Source organism: Orbicella faveolata, unplaced genomic scaffold (genome assembly GCF_042242905.1).
Source record: "Orbicella faveolata isolate gen_17 unplaced genomic scaffold, um_ofav_v1 contig_35, whole genome shotgun sequence".
Classification (NCBI taxonomy): domain Eukaryota; kingdom Metazoa; phylum Cnidaria; class Anthozoa; order Scleractinia; family Merulinidae; genus Orbicella; species Orbicella faveolata.
Genome location: NW_028301564.1, coordinates 19,802,501 through 19,823,989, shown reverse-complemented (window position 1 = coordinate 19,823,989; position 21,489 = coordinate 19,802,501). Strand labels below are relative to the sequence as shown.

At 40.1% G+C, this 21,489-nt stretch overlaps 1 protein-coding gene across 5 annotated transcripts in view; it reads left to right on the top strand.

Moving 5' to 3' along the window:
- The first annotated feature begins 1,373 nt into the window (after positions 1 to 1,373).
- The window catches only part of LOC149103668 (sushi, von Willebrand factor type A, EGF and pentraxin domain-containing protein 1-like), a 24,694-nt gene continuing 4,578 nt past the window's right edge, over positions 1,374 to 21,489 (top strand). Inside the window, exons 1-8 of one of the 5 annotated variants that reach the window (XM_089273440.1) lie at positions 1,374 to 1,694; positions 14,952 to 15,146; positions 15,767 to 15,970; positions 17,076 to 17,273; positions 17,833 to 18,084; positions 18,532 to 18,780; positions 20,129 to 20,380; positions 21,254 to 21,489. The exon at positions 21,254 to 21,489 is cut by the window's right edge and continues 74 nt beyond it. In XM_089273440.1, coding sequence (XP_089129566.1) covers positions 1,451 to 1,694; positions 14,952 to 15,146; positions 15,767 to 15,970; positions 17,076 to 17,273; positions 17,833 to 18,084; positions 18,532 to 18,780; positions 20,129 to 20,380; positions 21,254 to 21,489 — 1,830 coding nt within the window. In that variant the 5' untranslated portion in view covers positions 1,374 to 1,450. Of the gene's footprint in view, positions 1,695 to 8,822; positions 9,490 to 11,649; positions 11,992 to 14,951; positions 15,147 to 15,766; positions 15,971 to 17,075; positions 17,274 to 17,832; positions 18,085 to 18,531; positions 18,781 to 20,128; positions 20,381 to 21,253 lie in introns of those variants that run through there. The other 4 variants (XM_089273439.1, XM_089273438.1, XM_089273441.1 and 1 more) reach the window with 4 other exon arrangements.

The window sequence follows — 21,489 nt, the reverse complement described above, 5'->3', positions numbered from 1 at the left end:
ACTTCGTGCGGAAGTCAATTTGTCATAAGGCAGTCGTTCTATGGAACTCTTTAAACAGCGAGACTAGAGTTATTTCCGACGCAAACTGTTTCAAAAAGGAATTCTAATGACCATATATGTCTATTATCATTTTTTGTATATAGTTCCATATTAAATTGTAATTAGTTAATTAGCTAGGAATTTTTATTTTATATGCACGAACACATCAGCTCTACTGTAATTTTCATCGTGTTTAAATAAATGCTATTATTGTTATTATTATTATCATTATCATTATTATCATCATCATCATCATCATCATCATCATCAATATTCATACGCCGAAGAGATAACTTAGGCCAGTAGGACACGTCCACGCGTATCTGGATATTTTTTAATCCCGCAACCTTATCTCTCCGGATTCAAAAATTTCCCCGTCTACGCGTAGCGTAATCAAATCGAATTCGCTTGTCCACGCGCATCCGAAGAAAGAAAAAGTCGCGGATTCAAAAATATCCGGATACATGTGGACGGGGCCTTAGTTACCACAGTTACCACAATAAACTTATATTGTACCATAGAAACCGTGAAAGTATGCGCTTCTCTTTCTTTCCGTAAAATTATCGCGATGTAGTTTTACTCGTCTTTCTGCTTTGGACCTCTTATGACGTCCTGTCCTCGATTTGTTGAACTTTTTTCATACTTGTAGGAAGTACTGAACTGTAATGAAACGTTACGAAAACGTTTTCAAAACCTTTTTGAGCTAGCTACGTCTACGTTCTTTGGTTCGCAAGGAATGGATTAATTTCGTAAAGCAATATAAGGTAAAATTTTGACACGTTGTTACGAACAGTAACTAGCGTGCGTGTTTACGCTAATTAAGCCCTAGCAAATACAAATTCATCTATTCAATTACATAATTTGCGTGATTATAAAGTAAATTTGGAAAGTGCTTGCTTCCACGTGCAAAGTTAAATGGAAATTAGATGGCGTCCACTGAAAGAAGGGGAAGCCAGTTGCCTAATATGTGCCTTTTAATGTGTTTAAGCCGTGCTCATTCTCCATTGATTTGGTTGGATGTGTGTTTCTTTCTGTATTTTCTCTGAAAAACATCGAAGAATTACTTAATATTGATCAACCGTTACAAGAAATGGGTAGAAAGGAGTTTTATTGAGAACTCCGCTAACCAAAAGTCGTTTGAAAACTCTTTTTAACCAATAGAATAAGAAAGAAGTAAATCCTTCCAACCAGGCTACGACGGTTTTTCACAGGTGAAAGTGTTTTTTGTTACGAGATGTCCGTAAACCTACGACGTATTTTGCCACAGCTGGGCAAATTGAGAAAAATTTCCATATCTGCTTTATCATGATTATTTTTGAAACAAACAGCTTGCTGAGAAAGTTACATTTCATTGACAACTTAAAGCGCGAACTACGACACTTCTATAAGCAGGGATATATTGTAAGCAAAAATGGTTCTTCTACAAGTGTTAGTCTTGGTTGTTCTTTGCAATGGCCTTAGTAACGCGTGGATAAAGAAGTGCAAGTATAAAGTGTGTGATGGATACGAATGGAAAGACGATTGGATTCATAGCATACCCAAAGGACAGTGCGTGAAGCAGATTCGCTTTGGGCATCCCAAATACAAGACTAAGACAGCAGTTGTATGTCTTCCAACAATTCCATGTGTCCCCAAAATACAGACTAGGACAAAGTGTAAGTATTGTATCGTTTTATTCCGGAATGGAATTGTTTTAATTTGAAATTGAAACCTTTCTTGTAGAGTAGAAGAAAAGTTGTTTGTACTTGTAGGTGCAATTTACAACCAGATTTCGGTAACAGCCATGGGTATTCTGATAAAAATAATTCCTCGTTAAAATCTTAGATAAATAATTCCTTTCATTATGCCAATTGCTATACCACAAGGAAAACGTGTCAATATGTATTTCACAATGAAGTGAAATCTTTTGAGAAGTAATTACGTGTACACGATAAACAATGTCACCCCAACAGCGCAATTAAACAAATAATGAAGTCTCAATTTCACAGTCTCCACTTTGTGATCTTGGCATTCGGCGTTAAGGGGTTCGTTTACTTTGGAAGTAAGAAGCTGTTTGGAAGCATCAACGCACGAAGGTTCCCTTAATTTATTCCAAATCTACACGAAAAAAGTAGTCGTGGTGGGTCACGTGTTTCAAAATACGCAGAACTGGGTCAGTTTCAGTGTTGTCTTGCAGAGGATGGCTACGAAATGAACAAAGACTTATAACGCGCGTGCATAGCCAATAATCTGCTCATTTTTCGGTGATGTTCTCGTTGCCGTTACCGTCGAAGCATTAGGGAGCTCAAGCAAACCACGACGAGGACGGCAACGAGAACGCCACCAAACAAAAGGTTTAATGAGCTGAACAATAGCTGTGCACGTGCGTTTTAAATCTCTGTATATTTCTTTGCCGTCCTCTGAAAAACAACAACGTGAAATGACCAAGTTCTGCGTCGTCTACGGAACGTGGACGACGACGGCTAATTTTTGGTGTCTCCATTTGGAACTGAACGCCGTCGTTGCATAGTTAGCTTAAGTATATTTTTAGAGCCATTGGCGTAGCGAACAGATCTAGACAATTGCGAATTTCGCTGGTAAAATATAAATTCATTTTTTACTAGGCTTCGTCCTTGGCGCCGTCGTCGTGGTTGCTTAAGCTCCTTATTAGGAAGCTTAAGAAACCACGACGGCGACGTCGAGGACAAATTCGATTAATATATAGATTTAGGCCAGCCTAAAAGCGTAGCTCCTAGGCCGAGTTGTTCAGAGCCCAATTGAGCTAACTCAGGAAAAGGTAGCATTTTGATTTGAGTTTGGTAACTTTGCGGTGAGGTTTTCTGTATATTGTTTGTCCTTCTGTTTATTTGAGTTTTCATAATCACCATCTACACAAAACAAAGCAGCAAAAAACATTTGTGTAGAGGAAAAAGTTATAATTTGGTTAACTTTTAATCCCGGTTTAGCGTTTACCGGCTTCCGAACAATCCTGCCCTATTTTCAACAAGTTAACCTGACATGAGCCCGCGATCCAATCGAAAACCAGTACTTGGTCAGAGGACAACTTCAAAAAAACAAGTGACTTCGATGAGCTGTAAACTTGAGCCCGCGATATATGGTCACGTGATACTGGTCAGCGGATACCTTATTTTGACAGGTGTCAATTGATCGTAACATTGATGTCCAATATCAAAGAAGTACAAGGTAAAACAAGGCTGCATGTCTCTGTTAACCTATTACACCTTTTGCTGTTCATTTACAGAAAATAAACATTCATTTGTCTCCAAATTTCTTTTTTTATGGTCAATAATAACTACTTAATAACCGAGAGTGAGGTCGTTACGGGAAAATCTCAAACTGAGGCCTTGCCGTATTGACCTCGCTATCGCTCGGTCAATACGGTAGGCCGAGGTTTGAGATTTTCCCGTAACGACCGAACGGTCGAGGTTGTTAAGTTGTTTATTATATGGCTCATGAATTAAAGAAAAGAAAAAATTATTCGAGCGGAAGGCGTCAATTTACATCCGACGATGCGCGCTTTTACCGATTCATTCATCTTCTCAAACCCAGGGCAAAACTACACAGTCAGTGAACTTCACCACTGTATTACGTCTTCCGTTAAAAGTACACATTTCTTTACGGGAAAAATGATTGTCTCAGCCTCAAAAAGGTATTTTAGTATCGTGGTGCACAACTTGATGGGGGAGTTTTTCCGACTTTTGTGGCGAAACGTCAACGCACATAGAAAAGACAGACAGTGCTTCAAAATAGTCCAATCCAACGGTCTTTCGGTGGAACAAAATACTAATGCTTCAGAATGCACTGCTTAAAATAACTCGAACTTCGCATTCGCTTTCGACGACATATCTTTGCCTTCTTCATTCTGGGATTTATGGATTAACTTTTCAAGCTTTGTGAACGTCTAAAACTTCCCGCAGTTATAAGAAACACTGCTACCGACAGAAACCGCCCAATTGTTGACATCTGATGATCCTGGAAGCTGATTTACACTTGCTTGTGTTAAAGAGAGGGAATCTATTTGATGAGAATTGTGACGGAGTTCAATATTTCGGTAATTGTTGTGACCAGGATGATAACTTATAAGTTTCCTCGTGGTGTTCTGCTCAGGATGCATGACAGATCAGCCGATGGTGTTTTTCACTTAGCGATTTTAGCTTTACTTAAGACTCGGCAAACTTTGATTGTTTTTCACTAGTGCCCGTCAAGGTTACCGGCTGGTAAGTCAAAAACGACCTCTATATAAATTTTATTAAGGAAAAATCCCTAAACTTCTAGCTACTCGGAATTAAATTTACTTCTCTTACTGTTTTTAATCGGCTTTCATCGTTTCAATGCGCTTGAATTTTCCAAGCCGGGCTCTTCCTAATTTGCATAATCCGTAATCGGCCCGTGGGCATTACGGCTGCATAATGCCCGCTCAGATTTCGCTCTTAGCCAATCAGAGCGCGCGTTATATCGGCCACAAGCCAAAGCCATATAATAATAACTACTTAATAACCGAGAGGGAGGTCGTTACGGGAAAATCTCAAACTGAGGCCTTGCAGTATTGACCTCGCTATCGCTCGGTCAATACGGTAGGCCGAGGTTTGAGATTTTCCCGTAACGACCGAACGGTCGAGGTTATTAAGTTGTTTATTATATCGCTCATGAATTAAAGAAAAGAAAAAAAAAATTATTTGAGCGGAAGTCAGCAATTTACATCCGGCGATGCGCGCGTTTACCGATTCATTCATCGTCTCAAACCCAGAGCAAAACTACACAGTCAGTGAACTTTACGTATTCCGTTAAAAACACACATTTCTTTACGGGAAAAATGATTGTCACAGCCTCAAAAAGGTATTTTAGTATCGTGGTGCCACAACTTGATGGGGGAGTTTTTCCGACTTTTGTGGCGAAACGTCAACGCACATAGAAAAGACAGACAGTGCTTCAAAATAGTCCAAACCAACGGTGTTTCGGTGAAAGAAAATACTAATGCTTCAGAATGTACTGCTCAGAATAACTCGATCTTCGCCATTCGCTTTCGACAACATGTCTTCGCCTTCTTCATTCTGGGATTTATGGATGAACTTTTCAAGCTTTGTGAACGTCCAGATCTTCCTGCAGTTATCAGAAATACTGCTACCGACAGAAACCGCCCGATTGTTTACATCTGATGATCCTGGAAGCTGATTTACAATTGCTTGTGTTAAAGCGATGGAATCTTTTTTATGAGAACTGTGGCGGAGTTCAATATTTCAGTAATTGTTGTGACTAAGATGATAACTCAAAGTTTCTTCGTGGTGTTCTGCTCAGGATGCATGACAGATCTGCCGATGGTGTTTTTCACTTAGCGATTTTAGCTTTACCCAAGACTCGGTAAACTTTGATTGTTTTTCACTAGTGCTCACCAAGGTTACCGGCTGGTAAGTCAAAAACGACTTCCATAAAATTTTGTCAAGGAAAAATCTCTAAACTTTGAGCTACTCGGATTAATTTTATTTTCTCTTACTGTTTTTAATCGGCTTGCATCGTTTCAATGCGCTTGAATTTTAAGAGCCGGGCTCTTCCTAATTTGCATAATCCGTAATCGGCCCGTGGGCATTACGGCTGCGTAATGACCGCTCAGATCTCGCTCTTAGCCAATCAGAGCGCGCGTTATATCGGCCACAAGCCAAAGCCATATAATAAACTCTAATTAACACCAATATGACCTTCATTTGCGCGTAAGGAACGTTCAAGAATAACATTTACATATGCATTAACATTCAAAATCATCAAAAGAAAAACAATACCTTCATTTGACATTCATTGACTGTAAATGGATTTTCATTTTGGTCGAAAAAAAATTCGTTGTCGCGAAACGATAATCATTTACCCTTTAGGACATTCAGTTTTCAACAAAAGACTTTCAATAACACAATTTGCATGAGAACTAACATTCAATTGCATTATTAGGCAACCATATCCATGAAGGTAACAATCTTTAATGCGGCGAGACAAACATTACAGCCATAATAACATTTATTTTTGAAAGATAGAATATCAAATTCGCTGAACGATTTATCCTTCAATTGCCTCACTATTGAGGCATCGTGGCAAATACGTTTACATGAAACGAAACCACTGTCCACATTTAGCTGCCGTAATGGTACCAATATTTCGTTGTAGAGCTTGCTGCAACAGCTGCGTGCGATAATTTCACAGAGCAATTCCCTGGCGTCTTGCTTCGTCTCTTTTGACATCTTCAAAGGCCCTGACTATCCTTTCGCGGTGTTCAAATGGGATTCTATTTCTTCGTGGCATTTCTGGAGAAAATCACTACGACACACGTATACTGTAGTGTGCCCTCTGAGTTGTACGCAAAAAGTTTCATAAGTGGCCGAATTTACATATATCTGGAAGGGGAGGATTGTGACAATATGTTTTTTAAAAAAGTACATATGGTCCCCTGTTCTATAATCAAAATTTCGAGGAAAATTGGGCGAGATATCTCTGTTCAAAAGAACTGCCCGAATGAGCGATCGTTTTCTCTTAACGTTTGGTGAAAACACGGTAATGTTTGTCTTACCGCACTAAGGTTGTTCCCTTCATGGATATGGTTGCATAATAATGCAATTGATTGTGAGTTCTCATGCAAATTGTGTTATTGAAAGTCTTTTGTTGAAAACTGATTGTCCTAAAGTGTAAATGATTGTCGTTTCGAGACAACGAATTTTATTTCAACCAAAATGAAAATACATTTACAGTCAATGAATGTCAAATGAAGGTATTGTTTTTCTTTTGATGATTTTGAATGTTAATGCATATGTAAATGTTATTCTTGAGCGTTCCTTACGCGCAAATGAAGGTCATATTGGTGTTAATGGTGTTTATTGACCATAAAGAAAGAAATTTGGACACAAATGAATGTTTATTTTCTGTAAATGAACAGCAAAAGGTGTATTTAGAGTATGGCCGCCATGTTGCGCGACTCCGTCGTCGTCGTCGTCGTCGCCGTCGTACGTACGCGCCCGCGAGCAATACCGCTAGCCATGATAACCATGAGAAAATCAACTCGTGGGTTTCCTTTTCTTTCCTATATGAGTATGGGGCTCCGCTAAAAATTTAAAAAAATTAGCCCTCATGGATCACGTTCTCCAGACAACGTAGAATTTAGTCCTTTCACGTTGTTGTTTTGCAGAGGACGGCAAAGAAATGTACCAAGAATTATAGCGCACGTGCACAGACATTGTTCTCCTCATTAAACCTTTTGTTTAGCGGCGTTGCCGTTGCCGTCGTGGTTTTCTTAAGCTCCCTAATTACGTTTAGGCAGCGTCCACATTACGCCGGAACAATTTCGAAGCGCAGCCTTATTTCTACGGTAAATAGGCCCTGCCTTCACACTAATCCGTCACGAAAACGGAGCTTTTTGAAAATGCTCTTCAAACCGGAGGAATCTGAAAACGCCGGCGTTTCGTTTCGTGAGGACGGAAAACATTTTGAAAACGCAGCTTTCCGAAAAGTATGGCGTCACAATAATCATGTGATTTCCCTGATCGAGTGGTCTTCAAACACAAATCCATAATGACGGGCGATTATTATGTTTTCAAATTCCTCAGTCCGGCTTAGCATGGACGGGTATTTGGTGCGTGTAGTATTATAGAAAGGACAGTCTTACTTTCATTCTTACTATGATTTATGCGCGCATGCGTACCTGTAATGATTTACTGCGAAAGACACGGATGGAATTCTTCGTGGGAGCCACATCCGATGTAACAGGTTTGCGTTTGTTCCCCGTCGCTGAAGGAAAGAAAGTCTGCGATTTCCTGCGAATGACTTGGTCAGTATCTTTACTTCCGTCAGTCGGACGGTGTTCCTGTAAAAAGGAATTACAAAGTCACCTCTTGGACACCAATTGAACGCCGCTAATATCCATATGCTGCTCCCAAGCCCGCGCTACAGTATTTAACAGCAGAAGGTGAGGAGGTTGTGGTACACAATAATTACCTTTCCAAAGCCTCTACCATCTCGTAACGGAATCAAACGAAAATGTGAAGAAATTTGCCTTAAATGACCCCATGCCACCGTTACTGAGAGAACCGCTCTCGTAGAAGTGGCCATGTGAAAATGCTTGTCATCCCTCGAAAAGAGATGCATTATTTTGGCGTCCAATGAACCAAGAAATTCAAAACATTTAAGGAGGGTGATAAAGTTCAGGTAACGAAAATGAGTAAACAGAGGGCGAGAAAAGCGGCAATGTTGTCGTAATTACGAAAAAATGGAATGAGTTCACATCAGAGTATTCATTCAAGTAATACCACAATTGGGTAATGGAGACTAAGGAATCCGCCAAACAAAAAGCATGTCCACTGTGTAACAGAGTATTAAAGCAGCTTACCAATCTTAGACTAACGAAGGTCGTTCTTTTCCGTGTCGTAAGTATGATGACAGTTATATATTTTTCAAGATTTGTTCCCTTCATACGTGCTACCAAAGTCGTCATTCCTGAGGTTTACGAGTCTTGAATACGTTTGCACACCCCACGAACCAAGCATCAGCCGACACCTACCTTGAATGTAACTCAGATTTTTAACGGCTAACAGTCAATGTTCTTCCACATATTGTCTTTTATTTCACCGTTGCCTGAAAATCCTATCAACTTGAAATTGCTCTATAGCTGGCTTAGAAATTTGTGAATGATATCGAAAATAGTGCAATTCCTATGTGTTTTCGTGTAGGCGTCTGTTATCGGTGCACAATGTAACCGTTAGAAAACAAACAGAACGATTCTTAAATGATTTTGACACTGGTGAGCAAACGAACAAACAGGCTCCACAAAGGTTAAACGATAAAAGGTGCTACCCTTGCCATGCGCAATGAGTGGAGCAAAGTTACATTGATGTAAATGGAAAATCCGGTGTGTTGAACTGAATTCATGGACCCAGTCAATGATTGAAACAATGGTGACAGTGGCTGTATTGTGTTGTGCCGGATTTTTGCTGAAACCACAACTGATGGAATCGATTTAGCGAAACATTGATTGTTGTTCCAAGGACCACAAACATCTTCCTCCGTAACAGCTGTGTACAGGATCCGTACCTCTGGGTATCCACAGCCGTCACTTATTCCAAACAACAGCTGACAAAAAAAAAAAAACTTCCTTGAATGCAGGTCTGAATCTCTTACATTCTCCTCCTTAAAAGCACAGCGGTTTACCAATCGATTTAATGGCCCTATCTCTAGGAATTTTGAGCGTCTTCGTTCTCGCTAATGCGCTAGTCTCCGTGTTGTCTTGTGGAGGCGGGCCAAAGCCTTGTTCATGGACCACGTGTCGCCTTGAATGGAGAAACGATTGGAGTCCCAGTGTCCCTACGGGACAGTGTGTGAATCAGCGCCGTAATGGGCATCACATCACATCCAAACACGACGGCAAGGGATCGTGTCCTTCGCCATCACCATGCAGTCCTCAATCACAGTCCAGAACATTGTGTAAGTTTGGATCGATTACTCTAGATAATTTTTTCGAAACTCTACCATAAATCCCTTTATCTTATAGTTAGGGTTTAAGGAAACGGTTATGCCAACAAAAGATCTTTTTAAGTCCAAAACTAGAGTAACCACTATACAAGGTCGGGAGTAGCGATCCCAATATTCCTACGAAATCTATCCATTGATATGTAATACTTATATATATTTATATGTATCTATTTTGCTTTCAAGTTAACTTTGTAACATATAAATGCGAGTGAAATTATTAGTTAAATGTACCAGAGTAAATTGCGATTACCTTTGTATTACGCAGGAGGAAACGATTTTCAAAGGAGAAACCTCCATCGATTCTATTAGCTAGTAGACCACAATTAACATAGTACATAAAAAAGCTCATCGTGTTAGCACAGCTAATGAGTTACAGACCGCCTACAGTTCATTTTAAACAAAACGAAAAAAAAAAGAGCCGAGAATTATTCAACGTTAACCAAACTTACGAAGCATCCTGTAATGCCTAAAACTTCTAATCCAGTGGCTATGTCAAATCAAATCTTTATTCGCACATTTTAATTACAGAAATAAGAAAAGCAGAAAACAAAAGAACAATATGTATAGCAGCCAAAATTGCAGAGCTTTCGATTTGTTCCCCGCTTATTCACAGATAATGGAAAGGAACAGGAAAAGCGAACATAGTTTACATTGAACTAATACACAGGAAAGAGAGGAGTTACAAAAACTAAAAGCAAACATAGTCAGCGAAATAATATTTAAACAACTGGCAAGTCCAAAGTAACTTGTAGAGTAACATGACATTCTCATCATGATTTCATGGGGAGATTATGATGCAAGCAAACTCTAAGTTCTTTACCGTAGAGAAACGGAGTTTTTTTGTTCAGCTGGGGCAAATTTTCTCCTTATTCTTCTTTTATCGCTGGCGACTGAGAATTCCAAGGCTGTCAACAATAATTGCAGCACCATAAATAATGTTCTGTTACCTCGACAAAACTAATGTCACGGTCTAATGTATTTTTATCCTTTTCCATACAATACGGCTATTTGTTTTATCGTTACATGGTAAAATAACTACGGGTAAATAAGTCGGAAGCTTTATACTTGAATAGTGCATTCCTTAACCAAATAGCTGGACGTGCTTTTTTTATCGGAAATTCAACACTCGACCGAATTTGAGACTTTTGGTGACGAAATACCATGCAAAATTACTTAACAAAGAAAGGTTAATTGTTTCATTGCAGATGAGAAATTCTCCTCGTAAATTCGAATTCCTTATAAGCTGTTGACGCAACTTAAGTTAGTCTCAGCGTGACACGACATCAAAAGTCCATTTCACTGGGTAGAGCAACCTGAATATGAGTATACAAAAATCCAAACCTGTAAACATGTCATTGTGAAGCTACTCCAGTCTAGGCTTTAGCTCTGTCTCACCCATTGGGAAACGCTCTCTGATACTTAATCGCCCTAGTGTGAAGGGGATGAAAACTGGCTACTCCATGATCATCAAATTTACTGTTTATTTACAAATCGATCAAGTCGTAATACCCAGCTCAGTAGCCAGGCGTTCTTTCTCCGCGTCTCTTCCGGCCTATGAACATGGCCTGCGTAAATTTTAAGGCCGTCACCAAAAATCCGTTCACAGGTCCTTACGAGTACTTCGTGCTCGCCGACGACTGGAAGAGAAAGCCTGGGGGCTAGGCTACAGAGCATGTGCATGACTGCCACTTTCTCTGCTGTGGAAGATTTCAATCCCTTCTGGTGGCATTCAGGAACAAAACAACTTATAGGGAGGGCGAAACAAAAACAGACCAGATCGACGGCGAAGCAACACTTTTCTGTCAAAACAAAACATCAAAGCCTGACTAGCCTCGCTTGCATGCGACTCGTCCCGGGCGACAATCGAGCGGTCCGCCGTATTTGCATTCAGTGTATAAAATCTATTATTGTGTGTATTTGCGTTCGAGAATGCCCGAACGAATCCAATTGTTCCATATTAGTGTCAAGCTTTCGGCATCGTTAATGCCAATTAACGTAAAATCCTTTCCTTTAAACAATCGCCAGGGTAACATAGAATCTTTCCGTACAACAGCTGTGTAAATTCATTAAAATTTCCATATCTCTAACTGTCATTCAAGCCAACACGCAAATGAAAATAAAATCCGTGGCATTCATTCGCAAAATATTTCATACCGAGTTTAGAACGCTCCTTTCTCAACGAAATGACGCTTCCACAAGTCTTGTCCTTCCTCGTTCTCGCCAACGCCCTCGGCGGTGTGTTTTCTTGTGGGGGTGGATCACCGCCGCCGCCGCCGCCTTGCTCGTGGCAAACGTGCAGTCACGAATGGAGGAACGATTGGGGTCCCGGCATTTCTACAGGACACTGCGTGAATCAGCACCGTAATGCACACCACATTTATACGACTCACCATGGCTCGGGTTCGTGCCCAGCGCCTTCAGTATGCAGTCATTCAACTCAGTATAGAACTATGTGTAAGTATGACAACAGAAATTGGGTATGGCGTTGATGTTAATCATAAATCTTCACAGAATATGGCAACTTTTCAGACGAAACTTTTGCGTTCAATCAACTTGATGGTATTCCATTTTTATTCAAATTTTTCGGGAGCTCAAACATTTCTTCCGGAGACACAGAGAAATATTTTTGCGACAACAAGTTCTTCGAACAATTTTGAAGCTAAACCTGTTAAATATTAAGACCACCTTGTAAGGAACGAACCATAACCTAATCGGTTATAACAGACAAAACATGTTAAAACATGCTAACTAGACTAGACGTCAGGCGCATAAACCAAATCTTTAGAGGTGGGGGAAGTCTAAGCCCGAATTGCATTTTATCAGTAGCGACGTTTACCGTCGATGGATCGCGGTGGCTGGAGATAGCCGAAGGATTTTTCTCGTAGAAAGCGATCGCCTGTGAAAGGGAACGTAATAACCCCTGGGGTGTACTCCCTTGTATGGGCTATATAGGTATGTGCGACTCCAAAGGGTAGGGTTTTTCAGTCGTTTTCGTCATAAATAGGTATTGATTTTGGCCCTTTTGGTCTTAAATAAGGTATGGTTTTAGCACTCTAATCTTGAATTGGGTATGTTTCTTAGAAGAAGCTACTTTTTCATCATTATCAATAAGAACGTCAACAAATCCCTCCATAACTTAAGTTTAAGGCAACTGCGCCAGCCGCAACGGTCATTAATATCGTATCGAATTTTTGGCCAGGTCATAAATAAGGTAGGGAAAATCGCAGATTTTGGTCATAAATAGGGTAACGGTTTTGGGAAGTGGGCCGCACAACCTCACCCAACTTTTCTGGGTGTACTTCCCCACCCCCCCCCCCCCACCCCCCGGTGATAACGATGAGAAAAGGGGGCATTATTGTATCAGGTTTTAACCAGGAAGTTTAGCAAGATAACACTTACTTTTTGTAACTGAAACTTTTTCCTCAATCTAATTGGCTCAAACATTACTTCCAAAAAAATGTTAAAGCAGAAAAATGTTTTTAGCAAGACGATGTATCGATCGAAAACGATAGTTTAACGACGTTTAATTATGGATTCACGAATCAAGGTTGCCGTTTTGCACTTGGTAAAGGCGATCCTTCACCAATCATAAAACGAACGTAGGAAGTTATCCTCTTTTCAAAATTCGCTTTTATTTTCTCATTATAATTTCATTAATTACACTGTAATTTCATGGAAGTTCCGTGCTATTCATTATGTCTTTGCGCAGACCGTCGTTTGGAGAAATTGAATTCCTCCAAATGACGTCAATGAAACGTCACATTTCTAAAAGTGCTTTAGTAGGTGAGTTATTTTACAATAGCTGGAGTCTTTTGACAAAACGTATGATTTTACAGCCACTGGTATTCAAACTGACTTTTGCTGTAATATTTGCCGCTTCAGATCTCGGCGTAACAGAAACAATTTTCGATGCAAATTCCTCTTGCACCTGTTAATACAAAAGTAAACACAACTGTCATAGAGTGTGTAAGTTGTCATATTAATACGAATAGAAATAGGTAGGTTATACGGCTGTCCCGATAAAACTTTCAGCATTCATGTAACTTCAGATGTACTGCACGTCAAACCGAGTAATTTTCTAAGGCTCAAGAAAACATACATGCATTTCGGTTTCTACAACAGTAACATTTCCGCTTATTAGGTCATTTAAATACTAAATTATGTTGAAAACAAACCGCAAAGTCTTTTAAGGTACGGCTGTGTTTAGATTTATACAAATGAAATAACTTGTGCTAACTAAACGTTTTGCGGTGTTTCTGCTGTAATTACTAAATTTGCATAAAGCATCAGGTTTTATGGGTCGATAACCTCTCCATGTCACGTTTAGCCTTTTTATTAAAGTATTACAATTTTCCTTCGTTTAAAATCAGTTATCAATAGAAATATTTAATTTTATGAAAACATGTTTCACTTGGGTTGATTACTAAAACGTCTGTAACCCCTTAAAGAGTATAGTTTATATCTTCTAAACAAAATTCCCGTTTTACGGTATCAATAAACGCACAACGTTCTACCTATTTAGTAGTACATTATAACAATCGTCGAAAGTGAGGAATAAATCTGGTGCCAGAATCTCTGGAATCTGCAGGACTGTCGATGATATTCCGAGAGCAGATGCAACAGACAGCGTAAAAATTGTAACATTATAAAATACTGTCCTCTAACACAAACTCTTTGGTCGTGTAAAATAACATAATTGCTGTTCCTCGGCTCCAGAAATTGGAAATATTTTGAACATTTCGAGGAACATTTGAGCTGACCGCGCTCTCTGGATAAGATGGTCCATCCCAGGTTACTCTCAAACGTCACTGTCGGATTGCCCCAACAGTTTTCCGACACTCATTTTGTATACGTGGGTGAATCAATCAATCAACTTTATTTAGAGAGAGTGACAAACGACGGTATAAACTGATAAACTAGTGGCCCTCTGTGCTAAAAATCTACGAGTAATTATCAAATAACTAAGTATAGTACAAAGTATGGACAATAAAAAGTTACAAAAAATGTATATATGTATATATATAATTACAATGATTTAAAAATTCCTAACTATAATAAATAAAAGTGGGTGGAGAATGGAACTTTGAGAGTAAAGTGCCTGGTTGGGCACGAGCCGTGACTGAGCAATCCGGAGTCTAAAGCACTTGCCGTTAGGTCTCCTTAGGTGACGAACGGTGTGTACATCGAATAAACTTCTAGTAATACTCCTAGCCGTTCCAACAGAAAATCTGAGTTTAGCGCCGAAACTATGAACCTGTAGGTCTTCAGAAACTTAATTACAACCAAACAAAAAAAAGGAGACATTTTGCGTTGCAATGTCAGCAATTTAATGTTAATTGCTAGTTGTACAAATCATCTTCGCAATCAAAATCTTCCATAAGGCTTCATCTTAATAACACGGTATTACACTGCAGGCTCTTGTACGAATGCTTACTACTGCCCCTTCCATGGTTGGTCTAGTTGGACAGGATCAATAGCTCAAGGAACATGCGGACGTCAGAGCCGTTACCGCGACTACAATCAACACACCAAGTATGATGTGCGAGAAGGCAATTGTAACGGCATCCCGAGCTCGTGTGGATCAAGGCAGTACAACTACAGGGATTGGTGTAAGTTCAGTTTACAACAAGCATAGATTTCTACGATCTCAACCCTCCTTTGCAAAGATAGATCGAACATACGGAGTACTATGACATATTCAAAGACCTCGAAGTTCGTCAAATATGCACCGCTGTGTGTTGCATTTTCAACTCTCTTAAATTCAGAGTTTTTAGAAATGTGATGCAGCGCTGTCTATCGTATTTGAATAGGAAGTTGAAAAAAAAAATACACGACGGGAACGTCACTAAACAAGAGATTTAATGAGCAATACATTGGCTGTGCACGTGCGTTATAATTCTTGGTACATTTCTTTCCGCTCCTCTGCAAAACAACAACATGAAATGACCAAATTCTGCGTTGTTTAGAGAACGTGAGCCACAACGGCTAATTTTTGTTTAAATTTCTATTTCAAATTTATAGCTGTGTTCCAGGTTTAGTTTGCTGAGAGTTTTGACAGTAATAAACAAAGTAAATGATTTTAGAGTACGCGAGAGTCGCAAGTAAAATAAAAATTCATATTTTAATCAACGTTGTCCTCGGCGTCACCGTCGTGGTTTCTGAAACTCTCTAAAATTACGTAACTGAAAGAAATAAATTTCAAGACAAACGTAATTTTCCTTTTCTACAGGCTCGTGCAAGTATGCATCATGCTCACTGGGGTCGTGGAGTTCCTGGGCTGATCTGCCCTCACCTGTCAGTGCAAGTCACTGCGCCTCTCAGCAGCGTACCCGGAGCTATGCACTGACTTGGTTATACACCGACAGACAGGACAATTGTAACGGTGTGGGACCGCAGACATGCGCATCTCCTCAGACTGAAACTAGAGAAAAGAGTAAGAGAGGAACCTTTGTCCTTCAAGCTAAATATTATAATCCCTTTTAGGGATCTGATGTCGGAGTTGTCTTTATCAGTGTATTTTGTTAATGTTGTTTGTGTTTTTGTAGTTGTTTCTGTTGTTGCTTTCATTATTATCGTTATCGTTGCAGCTTGGCTGCTGCTGTTTTTGCTCTTGTTGTTTTATGTTTTGTTGTTGCTATGGTTGTTGTTGCTGCTGATGTTGTTGTTGTCGCTGTTGCTGATGTTGTTGTTATTTTTATTGCTGATGCTGATGCTACTGCTGTTCACGGTTGTTGTTGCTACTGCTGTTGTTGTTATTATTGCTGTTGTTATTGTTATTGTTTTTGTTGCTGCTGCTGCTGTTGTTGTTGTTATTGTTGTTGTCGTTGTTGCTGCTGCTGTTGTTATTGCAGTTTTTGCTGCTGCTGTTGTTGTTATTGTTGTCATTGTTGCTGCTGCTGTTGTTGTTATCGTAGTTTTTGCTGCTGCTGTTGTTATTGCTGTTGTCATCGTTGCTGCTGTTGTTGTTATTGTAGTTTTTGCTGTTGTTGCTGATGTTGTTGTTATTGTAGTTTTTGCAGTTGCTGCTGCTGTTGTTGTTATTGTAGTTTTTGCTGCTGCTGTTATTATTGTCGTCACTGTTGTGCTGCTGGTGTTGTTATTGTAGTTTTTGCTGTTGTTGCTGTTGTTGTTATTGTAGTTTTTGTTGCTGCTGTTGTCGTTGTTGTTGTTGTTGTCATTGTTGTGCTGCTGGTGTTGTTATTGTAGTTTTTGCTGTTGTTGCTGTTGTTGTCGTTATTCTTGTTGTTGCTGCTACTACTACCACTACTACTGCTGCTGCTGTTTGGGTGCTTCGTCTTCTTCTTGCTGTTACTTTTGGGTTTGCGTTTTCTGTAGTAATAGTTATTTCAATATCTGTTTCAATCCATGATCAATTGCTCCACAATATGGCCTCCTTTACTCTTTTTGTTCTTCCTCGCCTTGGTTTTACTTTTATGCTCTTAATTTGTGTATTGGCAGAACAGTCATAATTCAACTAATTTATGCAACGGAAACATCAAGCAAAACTTAGCACATTTCGTTTCTACTTTTCTACTTAGTCGTCACTTGTACTGTGCTGCCAAATCCGGCCCATGGAAGCTGGGACCGAGATGACTGTCGAGCCAACTCCCAAACGTGTCCTTCTATTTGCCTACTTCGGTGTGACACCGTTAATGGTTTTCAGCTGGAAGGACCAGACAGCCGCGAGTGTCTAGCGACTGGTCAGTGGTCTACGCCATGGAGTTCATATTGTAAAGGTGCGTTTTACATGATTTGACTTTAACGTGCTTAACCCTTGTCATGTTCTCGTGGGTTGAATTAATAGCAAACTGTAAAACGCCCAGACTTAAAGTTCGCCCGACTTAGTTCCACGGTAAAAAGCACACATCCATTTCCTAAAACTAACCTTGTCTTTGAACGCATGCTTTTTAAAATTCTCTAGTTCAGCCCTTTCTAACACTGTACCCTGTAGACATACTTTTTCCCTTTTAAGAATTTATTGGGAGGTCACTTCTTCACTCCGTAGTTTTTCTCACTGTTTTTAACCATTAAATGGTTTTACCGTTTACAAATTGTATTTTAATAATTTTTTTTCTTTTATCATAAGGGCCTCATGAATACCAGCCACGTTGCTGACGAGGCCACCTGCCTAACTGAGAAATTTTACTTCTTAGACCTCTTTACCTCCTTATCTACCTCGACCCCTTTGTAATGTCGTAAACAGATCGATTGTGTTAAGTTCTATAAACCAGAATCACGAGTGAATACTACTCTCGGTTGTGATCTGACTCACTCGCTTTCCAATGTAACATTTAGACATTCGTCCTCCGTCAATCACGTGTCCAAACGCCATTTCCGTTCCCAATGATCCCGGAAAACCGACAGCAAAGATATGCATTCCCAAGGCAAGTGCCTCCGATAATAGCGGTCAGTCGCCTACAATCACTAATGACGCAGGCGCGGAGAGTAAAGAGTTCGCAGTCAGTTCAGTTGCACATGAAGTGAAATACACTGCAACAGATGCTGCTGGCCTAACTTCCACCTGTACTCTCAAAATAACTGTTTCTGGTAAGTGGCTCTCTCGGGCTGAGTTTAGTATGATAATTTATACGGTTGAAATAATGAATTAATTTTTATTTGTCATCTTTGTTTTGCTTTTGTGGAATTAGATTACTCTTTTAGCTTTTCCTTTCTTTAACGGTAACTGAAATGTTTTTCTTTCATTAAACATTAATGTTAAAAATATGGGCAGTGTAATTGTAAGTAGGTGCAACTGTGATATTAGGTAGTGGTAGAAGGTTTCCACATGTTAGTTTATGGCAGGCAGGAATGAACGAACGAACGATTGAATGAACGAACGAACGAACGAACGAACGAACGAACGAACGAACGAATGAATGAATGAATGACTTTATTTGAGTGTCAAAGAGTATTTAGCTTAAAAGAAACTAATAGGGTCCACACTTTTTACATGTACCAAAGTTAACGCTTTCTTGTTTAACTTTTGACTCTCAGACCAAGAACGTCCTCGTGTGTCCTCGTGTCCAAAAGACATCAAGAAACAAACTGATCAAAATGAAATACGTGTCACGTGGGTCTATCCAGTGTTCGAGGACAACTTCGACAAGCCTCCGGTACAGCTACTAATAACTAGTAACAGAAACCCGGGTGCTATTTTCCCTTGGGGTAGATATCAAGTGTTGTACGAGGCCAGCGACAGGGCTGGAAATAAAGCCACTTGTGAATTCTTCGTGGAAGTTGGACGTAAGTTAAAAGTTTTTATATGATACGTGTCCTTTCGTGCACCACCTTTTTACTTCGCAGTTCCCATCACACCACTGCTGCATTTTAATTTGCTCTGCGACGAGACAGTGCGATATTTTATGACGCCTTTTAAAATCGTGATCACTCATCCATAGTTCTCAAACTCATTAATAATTCATCAAGTTAAAACAAAGATAATCACAACCGTGAAGGAGGTTTTAAGACCTGGTCTTAATTAGCATAGATTTTGCCGATTTTACTTCTCCGTTTACTCCTTAATTAGTTTTTGTTTCGATTGAGAAGATATATCAAACACTCGAGACAGTGTTTCATCGGCTATCAAAACACCTCGAATTTCGTCAAAAATACTCCGCTGCGCGTCGTGTTTTCAACTCTATTCTCGGTGTTTGGATATCTCGATGGAACACTGTCTCTCGTGTTTGATGTATTACTTAATGACTCATTCCCTCTATGAGACACGCCTGTAGGGAATCATGGTAGTTGTATTCATCAAAACAAATATCCAGTTCAAGATGATGAATACAACTACTATGATTCCCTGTAGGTATATCTCATAGAGAAAATAGACCATGTCCGAGTTGCCTTTTGCCTCTGTGTCAAAACGAGTCTTAGCGCGAAACCTTTCATATCAAAATATGTTCCGCGTAAAGGTTCATTTTCATGCAAACAAACTCATTTTCATATGAAAGGTTTGCACAAGGACTCGTCTTGAAACAGAGGCACTGTACATAACTACGTAACCAACATGTTTCTACTGGTTAGTTCCTCAGTCAGGAGCGAACAACAATAGGCCACGTTCGATATATCAACATTCTAACAAGGCTCCGAGGCTTTCGGATCTCTTTTATCTCTCGATTCCCAAAAGAGACTTGTATACACAGAAAAACACATTAATATAGAAATTTGTCCTGAAAGTCTCCGAGCCCTATTAGAATATTGATATATCGAACGTGGCCTTTTGTGACTTGTGTACGGTGAAGGCCAAAAAAGCGGGTTAAAATATACCACATAAAACTTTGTCAAGCTTCATAACCATTCGCCTCAACAGACCATTTTACAATTTTTCTGCTTAGTGACCTGGCCTTTAAATGGCAGCGAGGCTGGAGGTGACCTTGTTTTGATACAGACCTTACTGCTTTTGTTGTCTAAATCAAGTTGTTCTTATGCTAACTAGTTGGCATTTAAATAAGAAAAGCAGAGAGGTCTGTATCAAAGCAAGGTCACCTCCAGCCTCGCTTGCATTCCTGGCCAGGTAACGTAACTAAGCACAACTTTAAAATGGCCTATTAACTATGTTCCAACCTTTTCCATGTGTTTCTCATTCCAGCGGTCGCATGTACCTACTTTGACCCTCCTATGTACGGAGTAAGGGCGTGCAATAAAGAGACAATGGATTCCAACGGTGTGATTTACGAAATGGTTTGCGTGGTGCAGTGTAAGGAGGGCTACGCCTTCGCTGATGAGGCAACACCGAACACGTACATGTGTCAATCGGACGGCACATGGAACAAACTTCTATACGGGCAAGTTCTAATTCCTGTCACGCCCAAAAGTCAGCGACCTTGGCCGGATTGCGCACGTAAGTATTGGCATTAAAGAAAATTTACGTCGCAAGCAGAAGTTTTGGTATAGGGAGCGTACTGTAATTTGGCTTTCGCCCTTTAAGACCAGTAAATTTGTATCTTCGATAGATTATAATTAGCGAAGACCATTCTTCACAGTGAGAACATATTTTAGATGGACATATGAAGTCTGAAGGGTAGTTGTCAGTTGTGGGAAGAGGGTAGTGAAGGTAGGGGGGAGGGTAGTTGTAATCCTGTTTAACACACGAATTTTAACAAAGATTTACGGGTCACATATACTTTGATAAATTTACGAATCATGTCTTTAAGTTGCTATTGACGCCTCATAGACTAATTTTTGCCCTCGATCCTCAGACACGTATCGCACATAAGCCCTTTGCCACCTTCTGGGAACATGACCAATGTCGCATTACGCGTAAAAAAATATAATAACCCTGTATTTACCTTCGGCTAGTGTGAAAGGCATAAGGCTGCACAAGACGGATTAACAAAAACCCAACTTGCAGGGAGCGAAGTAGTCATCTGTTTACAAACGTGGCCTGGAAACTGAGTTGAAATTGGGACTACCGTGAAACAACCAACTCCATGGAGTAAGTGGTCAGAGCGGCACTTGAACTTCTAACCCCGACGCCCGCACTAGACTGCGTAGCAGGCATAAAACGGGGAAAGAAGAGAGAGGGAGAGCGGGGCGAGGTGGGACTGTCTACCCCTTCCTCTTTACGCCTGCACAACAGGCTACTCCCTGTAAACAGTCCGTCACTACCCCATTGTTTTTGGCGTTTCATATAATGCCTACACCTTAACAGTAACAAAGACAATCTTGTACTGTCAAGGCGGTAATGAAGAGTACCTTTGAACTTCTTCAACAGCCGAGCAAAACGTGAATGCCGCAAAGAAGAATTTCACGTTTTACACAGGCTCTTGCTCCGCAGACGAGCAAGAGGCCTTGACGCGAATCCGACTTAACTTCCTGGATGCTGTGAAAAACAGTCCACTAGCCAACTATGCGTTGTGTAGCGTCAGTCAGGGCCAGGACTGCGTCGTGGAAAACGTTAAAGTCTACTGCGGGACAAACTCCAGACGAAGGAGAGACCTGGACTCCAGT